The following is a 22,477-nucleotide window of genomic DNA, read 5'->3' as shown; positions in this document are numbered from 1 at the left end:
TCCTGCTACAGACCCAGCCTGGTGGGGACCCTGAAAGAAGAGAAAGCCTGTTGGATTAGCTAAGAAAATTTTATTTTGCTCCGTGAGTTCAAGGAGCTCACACACATGCACATGCATATGCACGCACACACACACACTTACATGCACACACACACACAGCTAATACTGCTTAAGGCATGGCTCCTGGGCACAGAGTTCTGGGGCCAGAATTCTGCTCTGGGCCTTCCTCATTCTATCATCTCTTGCACTGCAGTCCAGGGTCCAGATAGTTTTCCGGGATGCAGCACCTTCACACCTCCAGGCCAGGACCCTTGCTTAGTCCCAGTGCCTGGACCAGGTCATCTCCGAGCCCACTCTTTAACGTCCGTCTCACTGCAGGGACACAATAGGGTTGGAGGGAGTTGATGGGGCTCAGGTGGGCAGCAGGGTTGTGGGGGGTTACTTACAAGACTTGCGGTTGCCGCGGGAACGCTTGCGTTCCCTAGCAGCTAAGGCACGAGGACTGCTCTTGGTCACTGACTGCACCAGAAGGTCCATGATCTCATCTGATGTATCACTGGGTAAACTGGAGCCTGGGGGTTCTTCTGGGGGTACAGTGGAGGGCCCCACTGTGGGCATGACTGGGGAGCTGCTCTGGACCATGCCTGAGGGAGGCCAGATAGGAAGGTCAGGCCAAGGTGGCCCTGGAGCCCATTCCCCACAGCAGGTATGGGCCTCACCTCTGCTGCGGCGATTGTGTGTGGTGTCCTCAGGCCTGCTGGTCAGCAGACTCTTCATACTAGCATGACTGTCAGCATCTCCCCGGCCTGGCCCACTGCTCACTGCTACAGGGACAGAGGGGTTGCTAGGGGCTTCCCCAGCCACACCTGAGAACTTCTCTGTCTGAAGAAAGAAGAAGGGTGAGCTGGGAGGAGCGAAGGAAACCAAGGAGGTGGCAGTGAAGACTAAGACCCGGAAGGGCACCCACCTCAGTGATCATGCGTCCCCGGGTCTTGTTACGCTCACGGTATGTGGCCCGCTTCTGCTGCTGCTGTAGTACTCGTTCCCGGCAAGTCCGATACTCAAGCGCAAATTCCCGCAGCGTGTGGCAGAACTGCGTGATGCGCACTTCACGGGCCGCCTGCGGGGTGTAGCCCAGGTAAAGCAGGAAGGCATGGAACCTAGGCAGGTCAGAGTGGGGAGGGACGGTGAGTCCTGCTTGTTGTCTGAGGGAGGGTGGTGGCTGTCCTGCCTCTCTTGGGTCCATGCCCCTACCTATTGCAGACACGGCGGTGCACTATCCTCAGCATGGCAACACGGCGGGCACGCTGGGCCAGGAAGTGGGTGAGGCGGGCACGCAGGGCTGGGGCCAGCTCATGCTTGGCCAAGCTCCGCAGGCTCTCCTCAGCTGCCCAGCTCCGGCGCTCCAGCTGCCCCAGGTTCTCAGTCAGCTGTTCAAAGTCCACCTGAGAAAGCAAGGGGGTGTACATACTGTCCCCCAACACCCTGTAGATAAGACATGGCCTGAGGCTGCCTCTGAGCCAGACTGGCCAGCTTGGGCCCTAAGGACACAGACATTCAAAAGCTCATAGACTAGTGCAAGAGACACAAGTCCATTTGATTTGAATGAGGAACAGAAGGTTTATTGGGGGAAGTGGCAGTTCAACAGACCCAAAGACTGGGTAGGTGTGGCCAGGCCAATAGAGGAAAGAGCATTTCTGGCAGAGGGCATAGCTCACACCCAGGTGGCTGGAGCAAGCCCTGGCACAGCAGCCCAAATAGGGAGAAGAGGGAGGAGCCAGGCCCAGGAAGCAGCGCTTCTCATGCCTCGTCCAGCCTTGGTTGATTCTGGCAGGTGCTAACCTTGGCACAGCGGGTCAGGGCAGGGATTTCTGAATAGAGGTCGGAGGACTCAGGCCGAGTCTGGAGCACTAGGGAGCAGAGATGGTGTAGCAGTGACTGTCGGCGCACCGTGTCCTTCACCTCTGACACCTTCTCCAGGTAGCTCAGCTCAAAGCCGCTGCTCTGAAAGGACCCTTTCTGAGCCTGGGCCTGGGTGGCTCCAGAACCCTGACTCCCCCTAGTCCCCATGTAATCTCACTCACCTGGGAGCCATTGAGGAAGTTGCCCACAGCTAGGAGGGTAGCCAGGATGCAGCGGAAGGTGGCATTCTGTACCAGCTGTTCCATACCCACTTTCAGGTCAAACAGTGGCTCAGCAATTTCCTGGTATGGGAGACCAGGGACTCTTAGACTACGTGGTCATGGTGCTTACCTGTCCCTACTGTGTGTCCCACTCCAAGACCCAGGTACCCGTTCCATGCTGTCATAGTCCAGCTTGAAGGCCCAGAGTTGTAGACGAGCAGCGAGGCCACCAATGGAGGCAAGAGTCATCAGGAAGTTCTCAGCTGGGCCCAGGGGTATGTCAGGGTTGGCCAGCTGGGCTTCCTCAATCTTCTGCTGCTCTTCCCCCGTGGGCATCATGGTCAGTAGCTTCTGAGGATGTAGCCAGAGCCTGACATGCCCCACTCAGTGCAGGCCTGAGGCCTCAGGCATTGGTCTTGACCCGTCCCTCAGTCATCTAGGGGAGGCCCCAGAGTCTGGGGACTGCCCTGCAGAAATGCCAAGCCCATGCCCACCACTGGAGGGACAGGAAATGCCTACCTACCAAAGGAGAAAGCCAGACCTCCCTCCCACACCCATAGCTGGGTGACCCCACCTCAATGCCATCCTTGCTGACAGCAAACTCATCAAAGTTGAGCAGGGCAGCCTTAATGACATGCACAGGTGGCAGTGTGGTTAGGCCGATGTTGATGGCATTGCTGCGTTTGGGGTCCAGTACTGTGGTCATTGTCCGGCGGCCCTCACCAGCTTTCTGCATGGTTGGGGGAAGGGCAGTGTAAGACTGAGGAAGGGGGCCGGACGCAGTGGCTCACGCCTGTAATCCCAGCACTTTGGGAGGCCAAGGCGGTTGGATCACGAGGTCAGGAGTTGGGAGACCATCCTGGCTAACATGGTGAAACCCCGTCTCTACTAAAAATACAAAAAAAATCAGCTGGACGTAGTGGCTGGTGCCTCTAATCCCAGCTACTACTTGGGAGGCTGAGGCAGGAGAATGGCGTGAACCCAGGAGGCGGAGCTTGCAGTGAGCTGTGAGCTGAGATCAGCCACTGCACTCCAGCCTGGGCGACTGAGCAAAACTCCATCTCAAAAAAAAAAAAATAATAATAATGGACTAGCTGGGACAGCAATCTAAGAGGGCACTGCAAGGTCCTCCTCTAGATTGCCAAATGATCCCACAACTGACAAACTGGCAACCTGGGATATGTAAGGCAGGGGATGAGCTTAGATTCTTTTGAGACAGGGCCTCACTCTACCACCTAGGCTGGAGTGCAGTGGTGCCATCATAGCCCACTGCAGCTTATCTTCTGGGATCTTCCTGCCTCAGCCTCCCAAGTAGCTGGGATTACAGGTGTGTACCACCATAACCAACTTTTTTTTTTTTTAACTTTTTGTTTTTCCGCCTCCCAGGTTCAAGCAATTCTCCTGCCTCAGCCTCCCAAGTAGCTGGCATTGCAGGCATGAGCCACCACACCCAGCTAATTTTCATATTTTCAGTAGAGACAGGGTTTCACCATGTTGGCCAGGCTGGTCTCAAACTCCTGGTCTCAAGTGATCTGCCTGCCTTGGCCTCCCAAAGTGCTGGGATTACAGAGGTGAGCCACTATGCCTGGCCAATTTTTTTTTTTTTAACATTTATTTATTTATTTTTATTTACTTATTTATCTTTGAGACGAAGTCTTGCTCTTGTCCCCCAAGCTGGAGTGCAATGGCGCGATCTCCACTCACTGCAACCTCTACCTCCCAGGTTCAAGCGATTCTCCTGCCTCAGTCTCCCGAATAGCTGGGATTACAGGTGCCCACCACCACGCCTGGCTAATTTTCTATTTTCAGCAGAGACAGGGTTTCGCCAGTTTGACCAGGCTGGTCTCAAACTCCTGAACTCAAATGATCCACCTGCCTCGGCCTCCCAAAGTCCTGGGATTACAGGCATGAGCCACTGCGCCCGGCCCAACTTTGAGTAGAGATAAGGTGTCACTATGTTGCACGGGCTGGTCTCAAACTCTCGGATTACAGGCGTGAGCCACCATGCCCAGCCAAGTTTAGATCCTAGTTGGGGCACTGCTGATCCCTTGTTAGGAGACCTTGGACAATTCCCTACTCCTTTCTTTGTCTTAGTTTCCCCATGTGGGAAGTGAGTGACTAGCTCCAACAGGTCAGATCCTTGAGCTCTGATTCCCTCCCACCTCCAGTGGGGCTGCCTTGCAGATGAGTGGATTTACCTTGGAGGGCAGCACCTCTTTGGCACGAGACTCAAAAAGGTGTTCCAGCCGGGCTGTGTCCACTGAGACAGGCTCCAGTGAAGCCCAGAGGGTGGCGCAGGGCCCAAAGCGGCTTGCAGAGACTCCATGGCCCCCAGCCAGCTTTAGCTCACGCCAGAAAAGTTTTACCGTCTTCCTCTTGGTGGGGAGGGCTGAGCTGTCAGGCAATGAATGGGGAAGTGGGGCAGCCAGAGGTAGAGGTGGAGGTGGTGGGAACGGGCCTTTGATGGGTGGGGGAGGTGGAGGTGGGGAGGTGGGGTACTCCTGAGAGTAGGGGCAGTGGGGGTGCGGGAGCTGGGACCTCTTTCCCAGCCTCCACAGACTCTACATTCAGCATGTCCTGGTCTTCATCCTCCCCTAGATCTGAAAAGTCCAGGTCCCCAATAGAGAGGTTGGGTGCACGAGTAGGGAGCTCCCAGATGGGCTCAGCCTTGGGGCTTGCTGGCATCAGTGGCTCCTTGGGCTCTGGCTCAAGGCTTCGCTGGGCCCGGAGCAGGACACAGGGGGCAGGGCTCTGGGGTGTTCTGGGTGCAGGTGCTGTCTCTGGGGAGTCCCAGAGTTGCCGGGCATCTAAAGAAAGGGAAGGAGCTGTCAGTGCCATGCCCCCTGTGGGGCAACAGAGCAACAGGCAGGCTCTGCCTGCCCACCCACCTACTCACCTGGGTGTCCATCTGCCTCACTGGGCATGGCCCCAGCCAATGTCTCTGCCCGGCCCTGGGCCAGCGCAACCTGCTTCTCTGTTTCTGCTGCCGCCACATTCTCCAGGAACCGGGCTCTGAGGGAAGGTGCTTGTCAGTGACAGTGTCTGACACACCCCAGCCCAAGTGCACATGCCTTGCTGAGCCCCTGGACACCACCCCCAATTGCAGGCACACACAGACACATGGGGAACAGTCCATGCACTGAGTAGACCAGAACCGCGCCCACCAAGGCCAGCTCCTCTTCAGTCCTCCACATCTGGGGAGAATTACTACCAACCCTGCATTCCCAGGTGAAAATACAGGGAGAAGTTCTACTTAACATCTAAATTGCAACCTCGTTCATGTTCACTGTCCTGATTTTTTGTTTGTTTTTTAGAGACAGGGTCTCACTCTGTCAGTCACCCAGGCTGGAGTACAGTGGTGTGATCATAGCTCACTGCAGCCTCAATGTCCTGGGCTTGACCCTCAACCTCCCAAGTGGCTGGGACTACAGACATGTGCCACCACACCCAGCTAATTTTTAAATTTTTTTGAGGAGACAGGGTCTCACTATGTTGTTCAGGCTGGCCCTGAATTCCTGGCCTCAACCAATCCTCCCACCTCAGCCTCCTGAAGTGCTGGGATTACAGGTGTGAATGATGCACCCAGGCAAATTTTTAAAAATTTCTTTGTAGAGATGAGGTCTTGCTATGTTGCCCAGGCTGGTGTCTTGAGTCTAGACAAGGACTCTTAGAGCAGGGGAAGGGGATAGCTGTCCCAATGGGCATATCAGGCTGTCCCTCCCTTGGCATGTCTGGTAGTTTCTGGGAGCCTATGCCCAGGAAAGGGCCTGGTAAACAGGCCAGGTGCGGCGGCTCACGCCTGTAATCCCAGCACTTTGGGAGGCAGAGGTGGGTGGATTACTTGAAGTCAGGAGTTTGAGACCAGCCTAGCCAACATGGTGAAACCCTGTCTCTACTAAAAATACAAAAATTACCCGGGTGTCATGGTGCAGGCCTATAATCCCAGCTACTTGGGAGGCTGAGGCAGGAGAATTGCTTGAACCTGGGAGGCAGAGGTTGCAGTGGGCTGAGATCACACAACTGCACTCCAGCCTTGGAGACAGAGCAAGACTCTTGTCTCATTAAAAAAAAAAAAAAAAAAAAAAAAAAGGACGTGTAAACAGTGGACCCTCAGTTTATGCTGAAATAATAGGTGCAATCCAGTGTTTATTTTCTGGCCCCTCCAGCCTCTGTCGGCTCTCAGTCCCTGCCTTGCCCTCAGCCTTAGGTTACCCCTCTACCCCCACACCACACAGCACCCTAGGTCCCCTCCCTGCTCACTCCTGAGCTGAGGACATGGCAGAATGAGCCCCAGGTTGGGCGTCCACATCCCCATCTCTGGCTGCTAAGGTGTTGCTATTGAAGCACAGGGACCACTGTGACCCCAGTGAATTTGTTCCCAGTGCTTAGCCTTTATGTTACCGAGGGGGCATATGTCTGGAAGAGGATGGGCCTGAGTTCCCCAGCTTTGGTTGCATCAGGCACGTGGAACCCCTGCTGGGGGAAGCAATGCTGAAGCCCTGAGCACAATGGCAGGCCTGGCAGGCGGGCCTCTGTACTTACTCCAAACTGGCCTGCCCAGGAGGGGACTGGGGGACGGGTGGGCTCTCAGGGGCCCTGGGTAGGGAGGATGAGAGGAAGAGATGGTAACTGTGGTGCCAGCTCCATGGTTGCTCATACCCACCCAGAGCTGGGCAGTGATATTGGGGTTCCTTCCCAGCCACAGTGGGAAGCGGGGCAAGACATGACACGAGGAAACTAGAAGTGGAGGGGAGAGACTGACATGGAGCAGGACAGGGTGCCAGAAGAGACAGAGGCAGCAGAACAAGGGAGTGACAGACAGGGGGCGGGAGACATGACAAGAGGCAAAGACAGGCAGAATGTTGGAGGAGAGGAAACAACAGGAGGAGGAGATCCAGTCAAAGCCTAACCCCACCCTCTGGCAGTCACTTACCAAACGGGAGCAGTTTGGTGAAGTCTGGAAAGAGAGAGAGAGAAAGCACGCGTTTGGGCAGAGGAGGCTGAGTGCCCATGGAGGGGCGCAAAGCAGAGGGACAGTGGGAGAGAGGACTCCAGGGTGACTTCTGTCTCCCTGCTTACTTGTAGATGCTCCTTTCGCTGGAGGTGTCAGCTGAGGGTGCCACAGAGATGGTAGGAAAAAGGTTCACTGAAGCTCGGAGGCCGGAGGGAGGGCCCACAGGGCTGGAGGTGGGGCCTGTCAGCGGGGCGGGGCTGGTGGAAGAGGTGGGGCCTACCGGTGAGGCGGGGCCTGTGGGGCTGAAGGCAGGGGCTGTCAGTGGGTTGGGGCCTGAGAAGCTGGAGGCGGGGGCTGTCAGTGGGGTGGGGCCTGCGGGGCTGGAGGTGGGGCCTGTCGGTAGGGCAGGGCCAGTGGGGGAGGTGGGGCTGTCTGTGGGGCGGGGCCTGAGGGGTTTGGGGTCAGGGCTTGTCAGCTCACAGGGCCATGGCTACTAGGTCCACCCTTCACCATCTACGGAGGCTCGTACTTACCCAGGTTCCAGGGCACGCGCGGGGCAGCCCCCGCCTTCCAGCGAACGGCGGCTCCTCTTGCCTTCCTCAGAAGAAGGCTTTCGTCGTTCCCGCCGCCCACCGCCGCCTGGGGCTTCTTCGATGTCTCCATCCTCCAATTTCAGGGCGTTCTAGCAGAGGTGGACCAGGATGTAAGAAAGTGGTTAACATGCATGCAGGTGGGGTGGGGCGCTGGGGACAGCGCTTCTCTCTTCCCTCCTTCCAATCCCCCTCAGAGCGTAGGGCCCGGCCCACCTCATAGAGCACAAGTTGCGTGCGCAGGTCGACGTCAGTGCCCGCAGTGCCCAGGTGGCGCTGGACCAGCGCTTCCATGCCCTGCTGCTCCAGTGCATCTGTCACATCGTAGAAGGAGTCCTGGTCCGGGAGCGCCGCCAGCGTCTGGAGGGCGGGGATAAGAAGGCAAGGCTGAGGTTGGTGGGGAGGTCAGGAGCCTGAGCATCCCAGAGCTGGCACCCAGTCCTTGGCCAGACCTTGTTGATGAGGGTGACCGTGTACACCAACAACTCAGGGTCAGCGCCATTCTTCTCCTCCAGGATGGACACCAGATTGGCCCAGGGAGGAGCGCCTGCCACACAGAAAGTGGAGCAGTCATGGGGGGATGGGTAGGAGAGAGGGCTCTGAGTGGTGGGGGAGAAGGGACAGTCTCTGACCGGTGGCGCTGGCCACAGAGTTCACTGCACAGATGAACAGCGGTGCGTTGTTTTCGGAGTATTCTACAAACACCAACAGCAGCTTCAGGGCTGTCTTCACCACCAAGCGGGACTGAGGGGAGAGGTCAGCACATATGAGTGGGGCTTAGGCCAGACCTGTGCCACCTGTTGCTGGGGAAGGGGAAGGGCTGCTGGGGCTGGACCCAGTGAGAATCTAGGCAGAATGACCCTGGCTTCAGGCCCAGGCACTGAAGTGCCTTCTAGGCTTAGAGAGGCCTCAGATTCACTCCCTTCCAGCCCACTTTGCAGAACGGGAAACTGAGGCCCAGAGAGAAGCACTAGGCAAAGGGTATAAGGCTGGGTGGAGAGCCACTTACCAGGCTGGCACACAATGTGTACAGCCACTGAATAGTCTCACTGTGGGCCACCACCCCCAGCATTCCATCCACAAAGAGCATCAGCTGGCCGAGCGCTGGGGACACAGGGACGGGCAGAGTCAGCGAGGGTCGCTGGAGCAGAGGTCATGGGGGAGGGGCGGGGCTGACCTCTAAGGATGTAGCTCTGGTAGTTGTGGTCGGCAGCAGCACCCACACGGATCAGGCAGCTCAGCCCCTCTGAATGCACGAATTCAGGCACGAGGTCTTTGTCCTCCTGGAGGCACCATGGGGGAGTTTAGGGAGGTTTGGGCTACACACTTACTCCCAGCCTCACCTGCGAGGCCTCACCTGAAAGATCTGCTTCAATGAGAAGAGGGAGCGGCGGAGCTCAGGGCCACTGGAGCCATACAGCTTTTCTGCAAAAGGTAGGGTATGAAACCATCAATGGGACACAGATTCACTGTCTTCCTCTACTTGGATACAACCACAACTCTCCACCAAAGAATAGTCTAATATATATATATAATTTTCTTTTTTTTGGTCTAAGAGACAGGGTCTCACTCTGTCACTCAGGTAGAGTGTGGAGTGCAGTGGCACAGTCATAGCTCACTGCAGCCTCAAACTCCTAGCCTCAAGCAATTCTCCCACCTTGACCTCTCAAAACACTGGCATTGCAGGCATGAGCTCCCACGCCCAGTCTGTTCTAACATTCTTTTTTTTTTTTTTTTTTTTTTTTTTTTTTTGAGATGGAGTCTTGCTCTGTCGCCCAGGCTGGAGTGCAGTGGCACAATCTCAGCTCACTGCAAGCTCCATCTCCCGGGTTCACACCATTCTCCTGCCTCAGCCTCCCAAGTAGCTGGGACTACAGGCGCCCGCCACCTCGCCCAGCTAATTTTTTGTATTTTTGGTAGAGATGGGGTTTCACCGTGTTAGCCAGGATGGTCTCAATCTCCTGACCTCGTGATCCACCTATCTCGGCCTCTCAAAGTGCTGGGATTACAGGTGTGAGCCACCGGCCCGGCCTTGTTCTAACATTCTTGAATCCCCCTCCACTCCCACCCTGGCCCTGGAAGGAGAGGTCAGGATAGGAAGAGGGAGAGCACATCCAGCTAAATATACTTTGCCCACTGTTCAGCACAGGCCTGAAAGTGAGCCAACTGGGCTATGGGGAGGAGGTGCTGCTGGACACGGATGCCCTCACACACTTACCCAAGATAGCGTTGACCCTCACAGAGAGCTGGGTCCGAAGGATCAGTGTGGGCTTCCGCCCTTTGCTGGAATCAAGGATCTCCGTCAGCAGCTCCCAGCCCATCCCTCAGCATCCCTCCCCACAAGCCAAGGGAGCCAAAGACCTCCCCATGCCAGCCCCAGCCCAGCTTGTTCCTCCCAGCTGCTCCTCCAAGGACCCAAGGGTTGGTGAGACAAGAGGGTTGGTGCAAACACAGGTATCTCAGGTATGTGGGAGAGCCCCTGACTCCCACCTTGGGCAGCAGGTAACACTGGCTAGGTTTTAGAATTCTCCTGGCACACTTCCCTGGGGCAGGAGGTGACCCATGGCCCAGGCTAGTGATTGAGTGTCTCAGCTGCTGACGTTTGAGCCAGCCCCTGGCAAGGGTGGGGGTAACCTTGCCTCCCTGGCCCCATCAGTTCTGACCTGATCTCTTCATAGAAGCCCTCCAGCATCTCCCGCTGCTCTTCCAGGGACAGCTCAGGGTCCAGGTAGTATCCAGAGGGAGACACTTGCAGAGCACAATCCTCCAACTGGGGGCAAAGGGAACAGCTGTGAGACTGAGGAAGAGGTGGCAGAGAAATGTATGAAGACCCCTGACCTCTTACCTACCACTTGGCGGGTGGCAGAGAGACACAGGGTCTGCACTACGGCTGTGCATTCCTTCAGCAGTTGCTTCTCAAGTGCCTACTATGTGCAAAGCCCATCTGTGTCAGGCACCAGGCTTTCTTGGCCTTTGTTTGTACCATCTTCTCTCTTGGCTGACACCTACCTATTCTTTAGGTTGCTATGCAACCCACTCCACCCTGTATGTATGCTCTCCTCCGAGACCTTCCACACAGCATTCTAATATCTGAGCCACTGGTCTCCTCCTCTAGCTTCGTTCTCTGCGTTCAGGCACTGCGTCTCATCTGTCTTGCTCCCTGCTTTATCTGTAGAGCCTGGCATAGCACCTGACACACAGTAAGCACTCACTAGGACTTGTTGAGCTAATAAACACAGATGAGGAAGGGGAATGGAGAGAAGATGGGAGGAAGTTCCTGTCTTCGAGGAAGCTCACAGCCCTGTGGGGTGATAAGCTGTAGTCACAAAGAATTAAGCCCCAGAGAGAAAGTGTTAAGATGGCTGGGAGGCGCAAACCCACCTGGGAGAGTGTCTGTGTGTGCGTGTGTCTCAGTGAGTAAGAGGGTGAAGACAGTGTCTGATCCATAGACTTCCCAGTCCCACCAGATTTCAGGGTATTTGCCCTCCCCCAAGGCGGGCTACAGTTACAATGGTCCTAGCTGGACCTCAGAGACACCCAAGGGGCCTATTAAAAAAATAACTTTAGGCCAGGTGTAGTGACTCACGCCTGTAATCTCAGCACTTTGGGAGGCCAAGGAGGGTGGATCACCTGAGGTCAGGAGTTCGAGACCAGCCTGGCCAACATGGTGAAACCCTGTCTCTACAAAAATAAAAAAATTAGACAGGCAAGATGGCGGGTGCCTGTAATCCCAGCTACTGGGGAGGCTGAAGCAGGAGAATCACTTGAATCCAGGAGGCAGAGGTTGCAGTGAGCCGAGATCATGCCATTGCACTCCAGCCTGGGAGACAGAGCGAGACTCCATCTCAAAAAACAAAATGAAACGAAACACTTTAGAGTCTGACTCAGTCTACAATAGGACCCCAAAGCCTGCCTTTGTAACAAGCAGGCACATGCTCCATCCACGTGTCCATGTTTCTCTCCCCGGGCTTTCCTCCCCCGCCACAGGGCATGGCACTTAGCCCCTTGAGAAGTGCCTGTAGAGAAACCCGAGGGAGGTGACTCCTGTGTGTCAGAGGGTGGCACTCTGCCTCTCCCAGACACCTCCCCCCATTGCACAGTGCAGGCATGCACGTTCAGCAAAGTCCCCTTGACTTAAGTGGCTCTGGCCCTTGAGATGCCTTGGCCCAGGGAGAGCCCACCTCTGGAGAGGCAGGGGGTCTTCCGGTCTCCATCTTACTAGGCATGTCAGTTCCAACATTTGTCCTGCTGTTTGGTCAGCCCTGCCCTCTTCTGGACCCCGCCCAAGGGCTTCCAACTGGCCTTGGTGCCCTGAAGAAAAAGGGAGTCCAGTTCCTGCCCCAGCCCCCGCCTCTGTTTAGCACCCCTTGCTCCTGCCTTAGAGCCTGACCTGGCTCTTTCCCCACAGTTTAACATGTGGGGCCCTTGGGTGGCCCCCTTCCCCCGCCCGCCTGGGACCTGGGACATAGGACAAACACTCCAGCCTGTTCTCTGTCCCACTTCCTGCCTGGCTGCCTGCCCTCCCCAGGGTGCCTTGGGCGGGCCTGGCTGCTTTCCCCTCCCTGGGAGCAGAGTCATCTTCTCCAGAGCCTACTGGAAACTGGCCTGAGAAGGGGCAGCAAGGCCCGAGGGCTGGGGTATCTTGTCCAGGGCCAGCTTAGCAGAGGGCAGCCCACATTCCTCCTGATCTCTTCCCACATGGTGACTCAGCAGCCTACCACCCCACCCCCATTCAGGCACAGCCACATCTCCTTCCCTTGGCCTGGAAGATTCTGGGACCCTAGAAGAACACATCTACCCCAGAGTCACCCCCGTCAGGGATTCCCTCGAATCACACACATATAGAACATCTCATTCATTTGAACATTCATGACCAGGCTGGTTTCAGATGCAGAGGACCTAGGAGGAATCAGACACTGCCTCTGCCTTCCATTCCAGCCCAGTGGGGCAGATGGGCAGACAGACAGATTTGAGTCAGAAAAAGCTCATGAATGTGGAATCACAACTTCCATGGGGGCTAAGAAATGGGAGGGGCAGAGTGCTATAAAGATAAACGGGAAGGGAAAACATGTTACACCTGGTAACTGCTTACACACCCAGGCATAAGATCGGGTATGCACTGGCCAACACAGGCCGAAGCAGCACAGCCCCAGAAAGGTCAGGCCCAGCACGCTGTCCTGCCTTCTTGCATACTGTAATCCCAAGGGAGCAGAGAATGTCCCTCTCCTTCTAGGACACCTGCATCTATCTGGGGCAGGGTCCTGAAGGTTAAATGATCCCCCCCCCCTTTTTTTTTTTTTAGATATGGAGTCTTGCTGTGTCTCCCAGGCTGGAGTGCAGTGGCGCAATCTCGGCTCACTGCAACCTCCGCCTCCTGGGTTCAAGCGATTCTCCTACCTCAGCCTCCCGAGTAGCTGGGATTACAGGCATGCACCACCATGCCTGGCTAATTGTTGTAATTTTAGTAGAGACGGGGTTTCAGCATGTCATCCAGGCTGGTCTTGAACTCCTAACCTCAAGTGATCCGCTCGCTTCTGCCTCCCAAAGTGCTGGGATTACAGGTGTGAGCCACCGTGCCTGGCCAACGGTCCACATTCTCTAGTCTCCTCAGCTGAGCAGGTTCAACCCTGTCCCTTCGCTGTGGTGGCAATGTCCTCCTTAGCCACTTTGCCTGTCCAGTCCTGCCAGGGCCCCATTTCTGGGGAGGTCCTGGGAAACAGGGAGTCCAGTGCCTTCCAGGACAGTGTCTCCCCACGCCCAGCTGTCTGTCCTGGGTGGAAGTGTGGGGTGGTAGGCTAGAGTCAGGCAAGCAGCAAAGAGCAGGAGACTTCCTGCCAGCAGGATAGCAGTTGTCCTTCACACCCCTGGCCCCTCCCTGGGGTCACCCTTCTGAGAGAGCCAAACCTCTGGGTCTTGTTTCTCACACCCTGGGGCTGGGCCAGGCCTGAATAAGCCCAAACCCTGGTCCTTGCTGACAGGGCTTAAGGTCAGCATGTAGTATGGGCCCACATCCCTGACACCTGTCTGGCTCTTGTCTTCCTCACTTCTGTGGTCTCTGTCTTGGGGTGGAGTCTTTCCCCCATTCTTCCCAGGCTCAGCTTCTCACTTTGCCCTCCAGCCCACTATTCTCTTGACTCTTGAGGCTCAGGCTTTTCTGGCAGCCCAAAACCAACTGGTTTTATATGGTTTTATATGCAGGGTCAAGCTCAGGGGACTATGGTGTCTACTTCTCTCTCTCTTTCTACATATCCATCTATCTATATATAATATATAGATATAGATCTATAATACATAGATGTCTATAGATATCAATAATTTATATCTATATATAGCTATATATCTGTTATATATATCTACATCTGTTGCATATATCTATTATATATTTATATATATATATTAATATATATTTTTTTTTTTTTTTCTCCTTGTTTCTTGGACTTTTTACCCAATATTCATTTCATAACATGTGTAATCAGGTAAGACTGAACATACCAGAGCAGGGACAGGAAGATGGAAAGAAGGCGGATTAGGCTGAAGGGCTTCTGTTTTAGGAAAATAATTGGTTCGGCCGGGCGCGGTGGCTCACGCCTGTAATCCCAGCACTTTGGGAGGCCGAGACGGCGGATCACGAGGTCAGGAGGTCAGAGACCATCCTGGCTAACACGGTGAAACCCCGTCTCTACTAAAAAAAATACAAAAAACTAGCCGGCGAGTGGCGGCGCCTGTAGTCCCAGCTCTCTGGAGGCTGAGGCAGTGAGAATGGTCGTTAAACCCCGGAGGATGGAGATGGAGGCTTGCAGTGGAGCTGAATCCGGCCACTGCACTCCAGCCTGGGCAACAGAGTGAGACTCCCGTCTCAAAAAAAAAAAAAGAAAAAGAAAAAATTGGTTAATTGGCCTCTTTTGTCTCCTTTCCTATAAACACAGGACCCTGTGTTCTGAAGACCCTCCTTTCCTGTTATCGTGGGTCTCCAACTAGAGTGTGACTTCCTGAATGAGATGACAAGGATGGGCCTTGGGGAAGGAAATCCACTTTTATTATCTTTTGTTATGCTTCCTCTGTGCCAGGCACCGGGCTGCCTCTTTCTTTTCTTTTTTTTTTTTTTTTTTAATTTAATAGAAATAGGGTCTCACTATATCACCCACTGTTCTTGAACTCCTGGCCTCAAGCAGTCCTCTGGCCTTGGCTTCCCAAAGTGCTGAGATGACAGGCATGAGCCACCATGCCCAGCCTGGGCCACATATTTCATTTGATTCTACCAATAATCCTTTTACAGATAGGGAAACCAAGAATCAGAAAATCAGCGCATTGCCCCAGGGTGCACAGCCAGGAGCCAGGGCTAATTGACCAAATCTTGGGCAGATGGGCCCTGGAAATGCTCCAAGGAACCTTAGAGGGGAGGTGGAGTGAGGGCTGGGGCCAGCAGGATTGCCAAGAGCTGAAGACATCCTCTTAGTTTTCTGGACTCTGCAAATACCCCAAACTGGTCTTCCCAGTTCCAGTAAGGGAACACCAAGACACACGCACCCCATACAAGCTAGGATAATAGTATCTACCTCTGCCAGAACCTAGGTGTCAGGGTCCCTCACCAGGCTGCAGCTCAGCCACTCTGTTCCAGAGTGACCAGCAGATTGGATAGACCAGCCCCAGGGGAGGCTAGGAGACCAGGACTCATGCCCACACCTCAATTTTCTACAGTCTCTCAAAGGCTCCTGAGATGTAAAAAGGCTAGAGTGGGTTGGGATAGGGTCAGGAAACATTCCAGGACAGTGCCACCCCTGTCCTACTGATTTTTAGCCATAGCTAGGGAAACAAAGTTGCTAGTAATGACCAGATTTATAGGGCTATCTCCACTGCCAGGAGGAGAGGGTTTTCCTGGCCTTTGCAGCAGGGTCAGAGAAGCACCCCAGGTCCCCCTACCTGGAGTTCAGGGAGAAGTCGGTGCTCTACCAGGTGTGGTAGGACCTTGGGTATCAGGGAGAGGCTCCTGAGACACTTCCCAGAGGGAGGGTAGAACTGGGAAGCTCTAGATTAGGAGATGAGATGCAAGGCCAGAAGGACACATTCTCCCCTGGGGCAAAGGCAGGTCCCTGAGCTGGGGGAGTATTTTGGAGGGGTGGAAGGCGCTCCTGAGTTCCCCCAGGGACACTAGGCCTGGCCCAACGCACTGTCAGGCTCCCTTCCACCAACCAGGGCCAGGAGATGAGTCAGAGGCTGTGGCCAGGAGCTTCCTCCTAGACTAGGAGGAAATGAGCAAGGGTTTCTGAGATCTGAAAGCTCTTTAAAAAGGAAGCCGCCAAGGGAACTCTAGGGGTTAGGCTCGGCCCAATGGGGTGTGTGGGTGGACCCCCAGGGAGAAAGCAGACTGGTCTCTGTACATCCCCAGGGACAGGGCTCATCTGCTGGGATGATCAGGGCCAGTACCCAGAGGAGGACAGAGGCCACTTGGCTGTGTCCTGTCCTCTGCTGGACAACTGTACATAGGACAAAGCAATGAGTAGAGAACCCCTTCCTCCTATTTCTGCCCTACAGCTTGGGACAGGGATGCCCCAGTTTCTCGGCCACCTCTCCCCTCTAGAGGGCCAGCAAGACAGGCCTGAGTCATGTCTGTGACTCTGGGACACCCACTTACAGGACTACGGGAGGAACGAGCTGTTGACATTTCCTGCAAGGAGGGGCCCTGCTCCCCCTCGCTCAGCTCTCTGATGTCCCTGCCCCTGCCCTATTCTCAGCCCCTCTTCCTCCAGCCTTCTATTCTGGGGCTGTGGTCACAGTTTATATTTGGGTTGAGCACATCACAGTGCATCTGACCATTCCTGGCAGAGTTGCTAGCCCCAGGGAGTCCTGGCTTCTGGCATTGTGGTAACCTAGTGTGCTGCCTCCATATCCCTGCAGGGGAGGGGAGGCAATCCTCAGGTACTCCAGGTGGGAGAACATTAAATCGGGGAAACCAGGAAGGACTGCATTGGGGATGAGGAATTTATATTCTCCATGAGAGCTCAGTAGTGTCTTCAGTTAAGGAGCAGGGAACACAGGGCAGAGCACCTGGTGGGGTTGGGTGGGGACACGGGTCCCATGAGAGGGAGATAGAAGGGGTGGTTCTGAGCCTCTTTCTTGCAGCTGACCTACCAGGCTTGCCCCCAGTTTGGAAGAGGGGTGTCAAGGGGCCAGGCACCGTGGCTCAAGTCTGTAATCCCAGCACTCTGGGAGGCTGAGGTAGGCAGATCACCTGAGGTCAGGAGTTTGTGACCAGGCTGGCCAACATGGAGAAACCCTGTCTCTACTAAAAATGCAAAAATTAGCTGGGTGTGGTGGTGCACACCTGTAATCCCAGCTACTTGGAAGGCTGAGGCACAAGAATTGCTAGAACCTGGGAGGTGGAGGCTGCAGTGAGCCAAGATAGCCCCAGGGCACTCCAGCCTGGGGGACACAGCCAGAATCGTCTTAAAAAAAAAAAAAAAAAAAGGCAGGGGTGGTGTCAGGGCTAAGTCCAATCCTTGAGTGGGAGGATGAGAGGAATACCATATTTTCTCTAGTGCTCCATCCTTATTTCAGGACCCGGACTTTAGGAGCCTGGGAGCGGGAACCAGTCTTAGTTCAGCACTCCTGTCTTCCCAGCCCCATCCCGAATGGGAGGTGGCCGCCAGCTGCACACGCTTCTTCCAGGCACACCTCAATTTGCCCCTCCGAATAGGGCAGGACAAGCGGGGCTGCGTCAAAACTTTGGCGGTGAGCAGTGTGCTGAATTCTTCCAGCCATGGCCTTGAAGCCGGGGTTCTGGCCTGGACACGCGCCACTCCCCAGGCCAATAGTCTCACCACCCCTCCCGCCAGCGCTCAGAGGCGGGGCTGGCCGCAGCGCGAGGAATGCGGGCTGGGGCCCGGGGCACATTCCAGGGGAGACCCTGGGCCCAAGGGGCAAGTTTACGCAACTCGGCGCCCAGCTGAGGCTGGGAGCAGGGGAGGGCACCCACCCCGACTCTCTCTCCTCTTCCCCAGCACTCGAGGCGGCCAGGCTGGTGTGGAGCCTGTGGGGTGGTAGTGCGCCTCCCAAAGTCTTGGCCCGGAAACAGCGTGCCGGAAAGGGCTGCTTGCGGGGGGCTGACAGCGGCGAGAGGGAGGGGAGAGGAGGTAGGCTGGCCATCTGGAAAAGGGCCTCTTTCCGCACTGTGCACAAGTCGGCTTCGGGGCGGCAGCAAAGTAGGGCAGGCCGGCGGTTTAAAATTAGCCCGGCCCTCCCTCTCACTTCCAGGAGCGGGCCGATGGGCGGCGAGTGTCCGGGGTGGGGCGGGGCGGTGACTCAAAGGGCTTTTCCACCCATGCAGCCTCCTGCGCTCTGTGGATGCCGGGCCAGACCGCTTCCCGGGGACTCCCCTCACCCCGTGAAGTTTCTCCTCGGCCGGCACTCCCATGCTCCTATTGACCTACAGAGTCAAGCCCCAATCCAGCTTCTTGACACCGCAGGAAACCTCTGCCACCTCTAGTAGCCCGCGCCGGGCCCGCCCCTCCTCGTGGTCCCGCCCCACCTCACCTGAAGCAGGTGGAAGCTGGTCCCTCCCCAGCTCCGCCTCCAGGGTCCGCTACGGCCCAAGCGGCTACAGTCATCCTAACCAGGGAAGCCACCCTGGCAGACGGACGGCGAGTGGAACTCGAGCACCTCCCCAGGTGCTCGACAAGTTCCTAGCACCCCTCTTCAGTTTCCCCTCAACTTGAGAGGGGACTCCCCGCAGGCGGGGCACAGTGGACCCTGGGACCCCAGCCCAAGACTTTTCCGGAGAACACTCGCTCCAGCCTCTTCAGGAGAGGCACCTCCCACCAGCTTTCATGGCGCCCACCCTGAACCCCGATCGCCCCAACCCCGATCGCCCCACCTTGAGCGGCGCTCCCAGCAGGCGGTGCAGCGCGGGTATCTGCGCGCCCAAGGGCAGCGCCCCGTCCAGGCTGCAGGTGGGGCCCGGCGCGGCTCCGGGAAGTTGGCACACGCGAAGGGGTCGGTGTCTTCCAGGTACTGCACCCTCACGGTCACCACTGATACCGGCTCCCCGTCCTCGCGATCTTCCCCCCCCGCCATGGCTCCGCGGTCGGCTCGCGCGGCGCGCCTCGGAGTCCCGACCCCAGTGCAGCTTCCACTCAAGCACACTTTAGCTCCGCTGTTTGGGCCGGGCCGGACCGGACGCGACTGGAGGGGCGGGGCCAGACGGAGGCGGGGCCGAGGAAGGGGTGGAGCCAAGATTAGTCCCCGAGTGCGCGCGTGGAGGTAACCACTGCCGGAGGCGGGGCCGGCGCTAGCCACTCACAGGGCCCGCTGGGAATCCCGTTAGTTCACTGGCTAGGAGGGCGGGAAAAGCCGAGCTCGCGCCCCGCCTTCGAGAACGCGCAGAAGGCTGGAAGGCTTTCTTAGGTCGGGGTAGAGAGGCTGCGTTCTCTCTGAGGCGTGTTAAGGCAGATGGGGTAGAAGTTTCCTTAGATAGTGGCCAGCCAGATCTCTCTCAGTTGAGGGACAAGATGGCCCTCATTCCTTCCATTTGAGGGATGAGTGCCTATGGTTTCCTTATTTAGGGAAAGCAGTGAGAGGGGTCCCTTCAATTTGGAGCAAGAAGTGAGAGTAGATTCCACCCAGTTTGAAGGAAGAGGTGGGATCAGTTCCCTTTAGTTGTGGGAGGAAGAGGGAAGGATGCCCTTCAGTTTTCAGGGAAAAGATTGGGATGAGTCAGTTTGAGGGGCAGATAGAACACGTTCCCCTCAGTTTTGGAGAAAAGTGGGATGGGTGCCCCTCAGCTTGAATGAAAAGTGGAGACGGTCCTCCTCTGTTTGGGGCGAGATGAGCCGAATGCCTCTCAGATTTGGAAAAGTTGGGTACATCCCGCCTAGTTTGAAGGGAATCAGGAGGCTGGGTTTTCCATAGGTTCCTGTCAGCTTCATGAAAGAGATGAGACAGTGCTCTGTAGTGTGCTGGAAAGGGAGGGCCAGGTGCCTCTTGGTTTGGGAGATGACGAACAGCCTCCCTCTTCGCCTGGAATGAGCTGGGCCAGTCTGGGCCTTGGGGTTTCTGGGACGTTGGGGCAGCGTTGTCCATCACTGCTCTGGGGAGCGTCCAGTGCGCGTGCGCAGCTCAGGTCCGGGCAGGGGCCGGCAGGGGTCCCCGGCTTGGGAGCGCGGCGCGGAGGACGGCCAAACACTGTCCCCTGCCGTTTGCACCAGGCCACGCCTGGGCCCCAGGGGATGCTGCTCGCCGCCCAGCAGCGCTGGCCGAGGAGGAGCCGTGCCCCTCCCGTCCTGACCGCGCCCCCCGCAGACCCTCGCTCTTCCGGCTGCTGGCTGCCCCGGGGGGCCGTGGCCGCGCACCGCTCTGGATCTGGTGGGGCGGTTCTGGGGAGGTTTGGGGCGCGAACTCGAAGGAGTAGGTTGTGGAACTTGGGGAGAGCTGCATTGGGGAATTTCCGGAGCTGGGACTGATTTAGGGAGGAAAGAGGAGGGAGTCCCCGACTACGAGAGTCCGGGGCAGGGTCTCGGAGCCCGGACCTGGCTTGGGGTATCGGAGCCGGGATTGGGGGGAGCGAGCCCCACGTGCCTGTGACGCGGGGCGCCCGGTAGGTGGCGGCGGCGACGCGGGGCCGGCGGCCGTGCGGTGCCGGGAGGGCGGCTGGGCAGGCTGCAGGATGCTGCGCGCCGCCCTGTCCCTGCTCGCGCTGCCCCTGGCGGGGGCGGCCGAAGAGCCCACCAAAGGCAGGGGTGGTGTCAGGGCTAAGTCCAATCCTTGAGTGGGAGGATGAGAGGAATACCATATTTTCTCTAGTGCTCCATCCTTATTTCAGGACCCGGACTTTAGGAGCCTGGGAGCGGGAACCAGTCTTAGTTCAGCACTCCTGTCTTCCCAGCCCCCATCCCGAATGGGAGGTGGCCGCCAGCTGCACACGCTTCTTCCAGGCACACCTCAATTTGCCCCTCCGAATAGGGCAGGACAAGCGGGGGCTGCGTCAAAACTTTGGCGGTGAGCAGTGTGCTGAATTCTTCCAGCCATGGCCTTGAAGCCGGGGTTCTGGCCTGGACACGCGCCACTCCCCAGGCCAATAGTCTCACCACCCCTCCCGCCAGCGCTCAGAGGCGGGGCTGGCCGCAGCGCGAGGAATGCGGGCTGGGGGCCCGGGGCACATTCCAGGGGAGACCCTGGGCCCAAGGGGCAAGTTTACGCAACTCGGCGCCCAGCTGAGGCTGGGAGCAGGGGAGGGCACCCACCCCGACTCTCTCTCCTCTTCCCCAGCACTCGAGGCGGCCAGGCTGGTGTGGAGCCTGTGGGGGTGGTAGTGCGCCTCCCAAAGTCTTGGCCCGGAAACAGCGTGCCGGAAAGGGCTGCTTGCGGGGGGCTGACAGCGGCGAGAGGGAGGGGAGAGGAGGTAGGCTGGCCATCTGGAAAAGGGCCTCTTTCCGCACTGTGCACAAGTCGGCTTCGGGGCGGCAGCAAAGTAGGGCAGGCCGGCGGTTTAAAATTAGCCCGGCCCTCCCTCTCACTTCCAGGAGCGGGCCGATGGGCGGCGAGTGTCCGGGGGTGGGGGCGGGGGCGGTGACTCAAAGGGCTTTTCCACCCATGCAGCCTCCTGCGCTCTGTGGATGCCGGGCCAGACCGCTTCCCGGGGACTCCCCTCACCCCGTGAAGTTTCTCCTCGGCCGGCACTCCCATGCTCCTATTGACCTACAGAGTCAAGCCCCAATCCAGCTTCTTGACACCGCAGGAAACCTCTGCCACCTCTAGTAGCCCGCGCCGGGCCCGCCCCTCCTCGTGGTCCCGCCCCCACCTCACCTGAAGCAGGTGGAAGCTGGTCCCTCCCCAGCTCCGCCTCCAGGGTCCGCTACGGCCCAAGCGGCTACAGTCATCCTAACCAGGGAAGCCACCCTGGCAGACGGACGGCGAGTGGAACTCGAGCACCTCCCCAGGTGCTCGACAAGTTCCTAGCACCCCTCTTCAGTTTCCCCTCAACTTGAGAGGGGACTCCCCCGCAGGCGGGGCACAGTGGACCCTGGGACCCCAGCCCAAGACTTTTCCGGAGAACACTCGCTCCAGCCTCTTCAGGAGAGGCACCTCCCACCAGCTTTCATGGCGCCCACCCTGAACCCCCGATCGCCCCAACCCCCGATCGCCCCACCTTGAGCGGCGCTCCCAGCAGGCGGTGCAGCGCGGGTATCTGCGCGCCCAAGGGCAGCGCCCCGTCCAGGCTGCAGGTGGGGGCCCGGCGCGGCTCCGGGAAGTTGGCACACGCGAAGGGGTCGGTGTCTTCCAGGTACTGCACCCTCACGGTCACCACTGATACCGGCTCCCCGTCCTCGCGATCTTCCCCCCCCGCCATGGCTCCGCGGTCGGCTCGCGCGGCGCGCCTCGGAGTCCCGACCCCAGTGCAGCTTCCACTCAAGCACACTTTAGCTCCGCTGTTTGGGCCGGGCCGGACCGGACGCGACTGGAGGGGCGGGGCCAGACGGAGGCGGGGCCGAGGAAGGGGGTGGAGCCAAGATTAGTCCCCGAGTGCGCGCGTGGAGGTAACCACTGCCGGAGGCGGGGCCGGCGCTAGCCACTCACAGGGCCCGCTGGGAATCCCGTTAGTTCACTGGCTAGGAGGGCGGGAAAAGCCGAGCTCGCGCCCCGCCTTCGAGAACGCGCAGAAGGCTGGAAGGCTTTCTTAGGTCGGGGGTAGAGAGGCTGCGTTCTCTCTGAGGCGTGTTAAGGCAGATGGGGTAGAAGTTTCCTTAGATAGTGGCCAGCCAGATCTCTCTCAGTTGAGGGACAAGATGGCCCTCATTCCTTCCATTTGAGGGATGAGT

The 22,477-nt window shown here is 57.4% G+C and overlaps 1 protein-coding gene across 1 annotated transcript; it reads right to left on the bottom strand.

The window, feature by feature from the left end:
- Positions 1 to 50: 50 nt before the first annotated feature.
- FHOD1 (formin homology 2 domain containing 1) lies at positions 51 to 22,127 on the bottom strand. Its single transcript, XM_017852304.1, is given in 25 exon segments — positions 51 to 372; positions 447 to 644; positions 720 to 882; positions 968 to 1,160; positions 1,255 to 1,445; positions 1,843 to 2,004; positions 2,085 to 2,204; positions 2,292 to 2,474; positions 2,698 to 2,853; positions 4,322 to 4,619; positions 4,621 to 4,930; positions 5,020 to 5,135; positions 6,666 to 6,719; positions 7,057 to 7,080; positions 7,203 to 7,379; positions 7,611 to 7,759; positions 7,884 to 8,027; positions 8,120 to 8,214; positions 8,300 to 8,411; positions 8,677 to 8,771; positions 8,845 to 8,950; positions 9,025 to 9,092; positions 9,886 to 9,950; positions 10,331 to 10,437; positions 21,808 to 22,127. Coding segments are annotated over 25 exon segments (3,570 nt in total). The 5' UTR covers positions 22,009 to 22,127; the 3' UTR covers positions 51 to 289.
- Between the last annotated feature and the right edge of the window lie 350 nt (positions 22,128 to 22,477).

Source organism: Rhinopithecus bieti, unplaced genomic scaffold (genome assembly GCF_001698545.2).
Source record: "Rhinopithecus bieti isolate Rb0 unplaced genomic scaffold, ASM169854v2 scaffold_34281, whole genome shotgun sequence".
Taxonomy (NCBI): Eukaryota; Metazoa; Chordata; class Mammalia; order Primates; family Cercopithecidae; genus Rhinopithecus; species Rhinopithecus bieti.
Note: the sequence above shows the minus strand (reverse complement) of the source record. Positions and strands in the feature narration are given on the sequence as shown.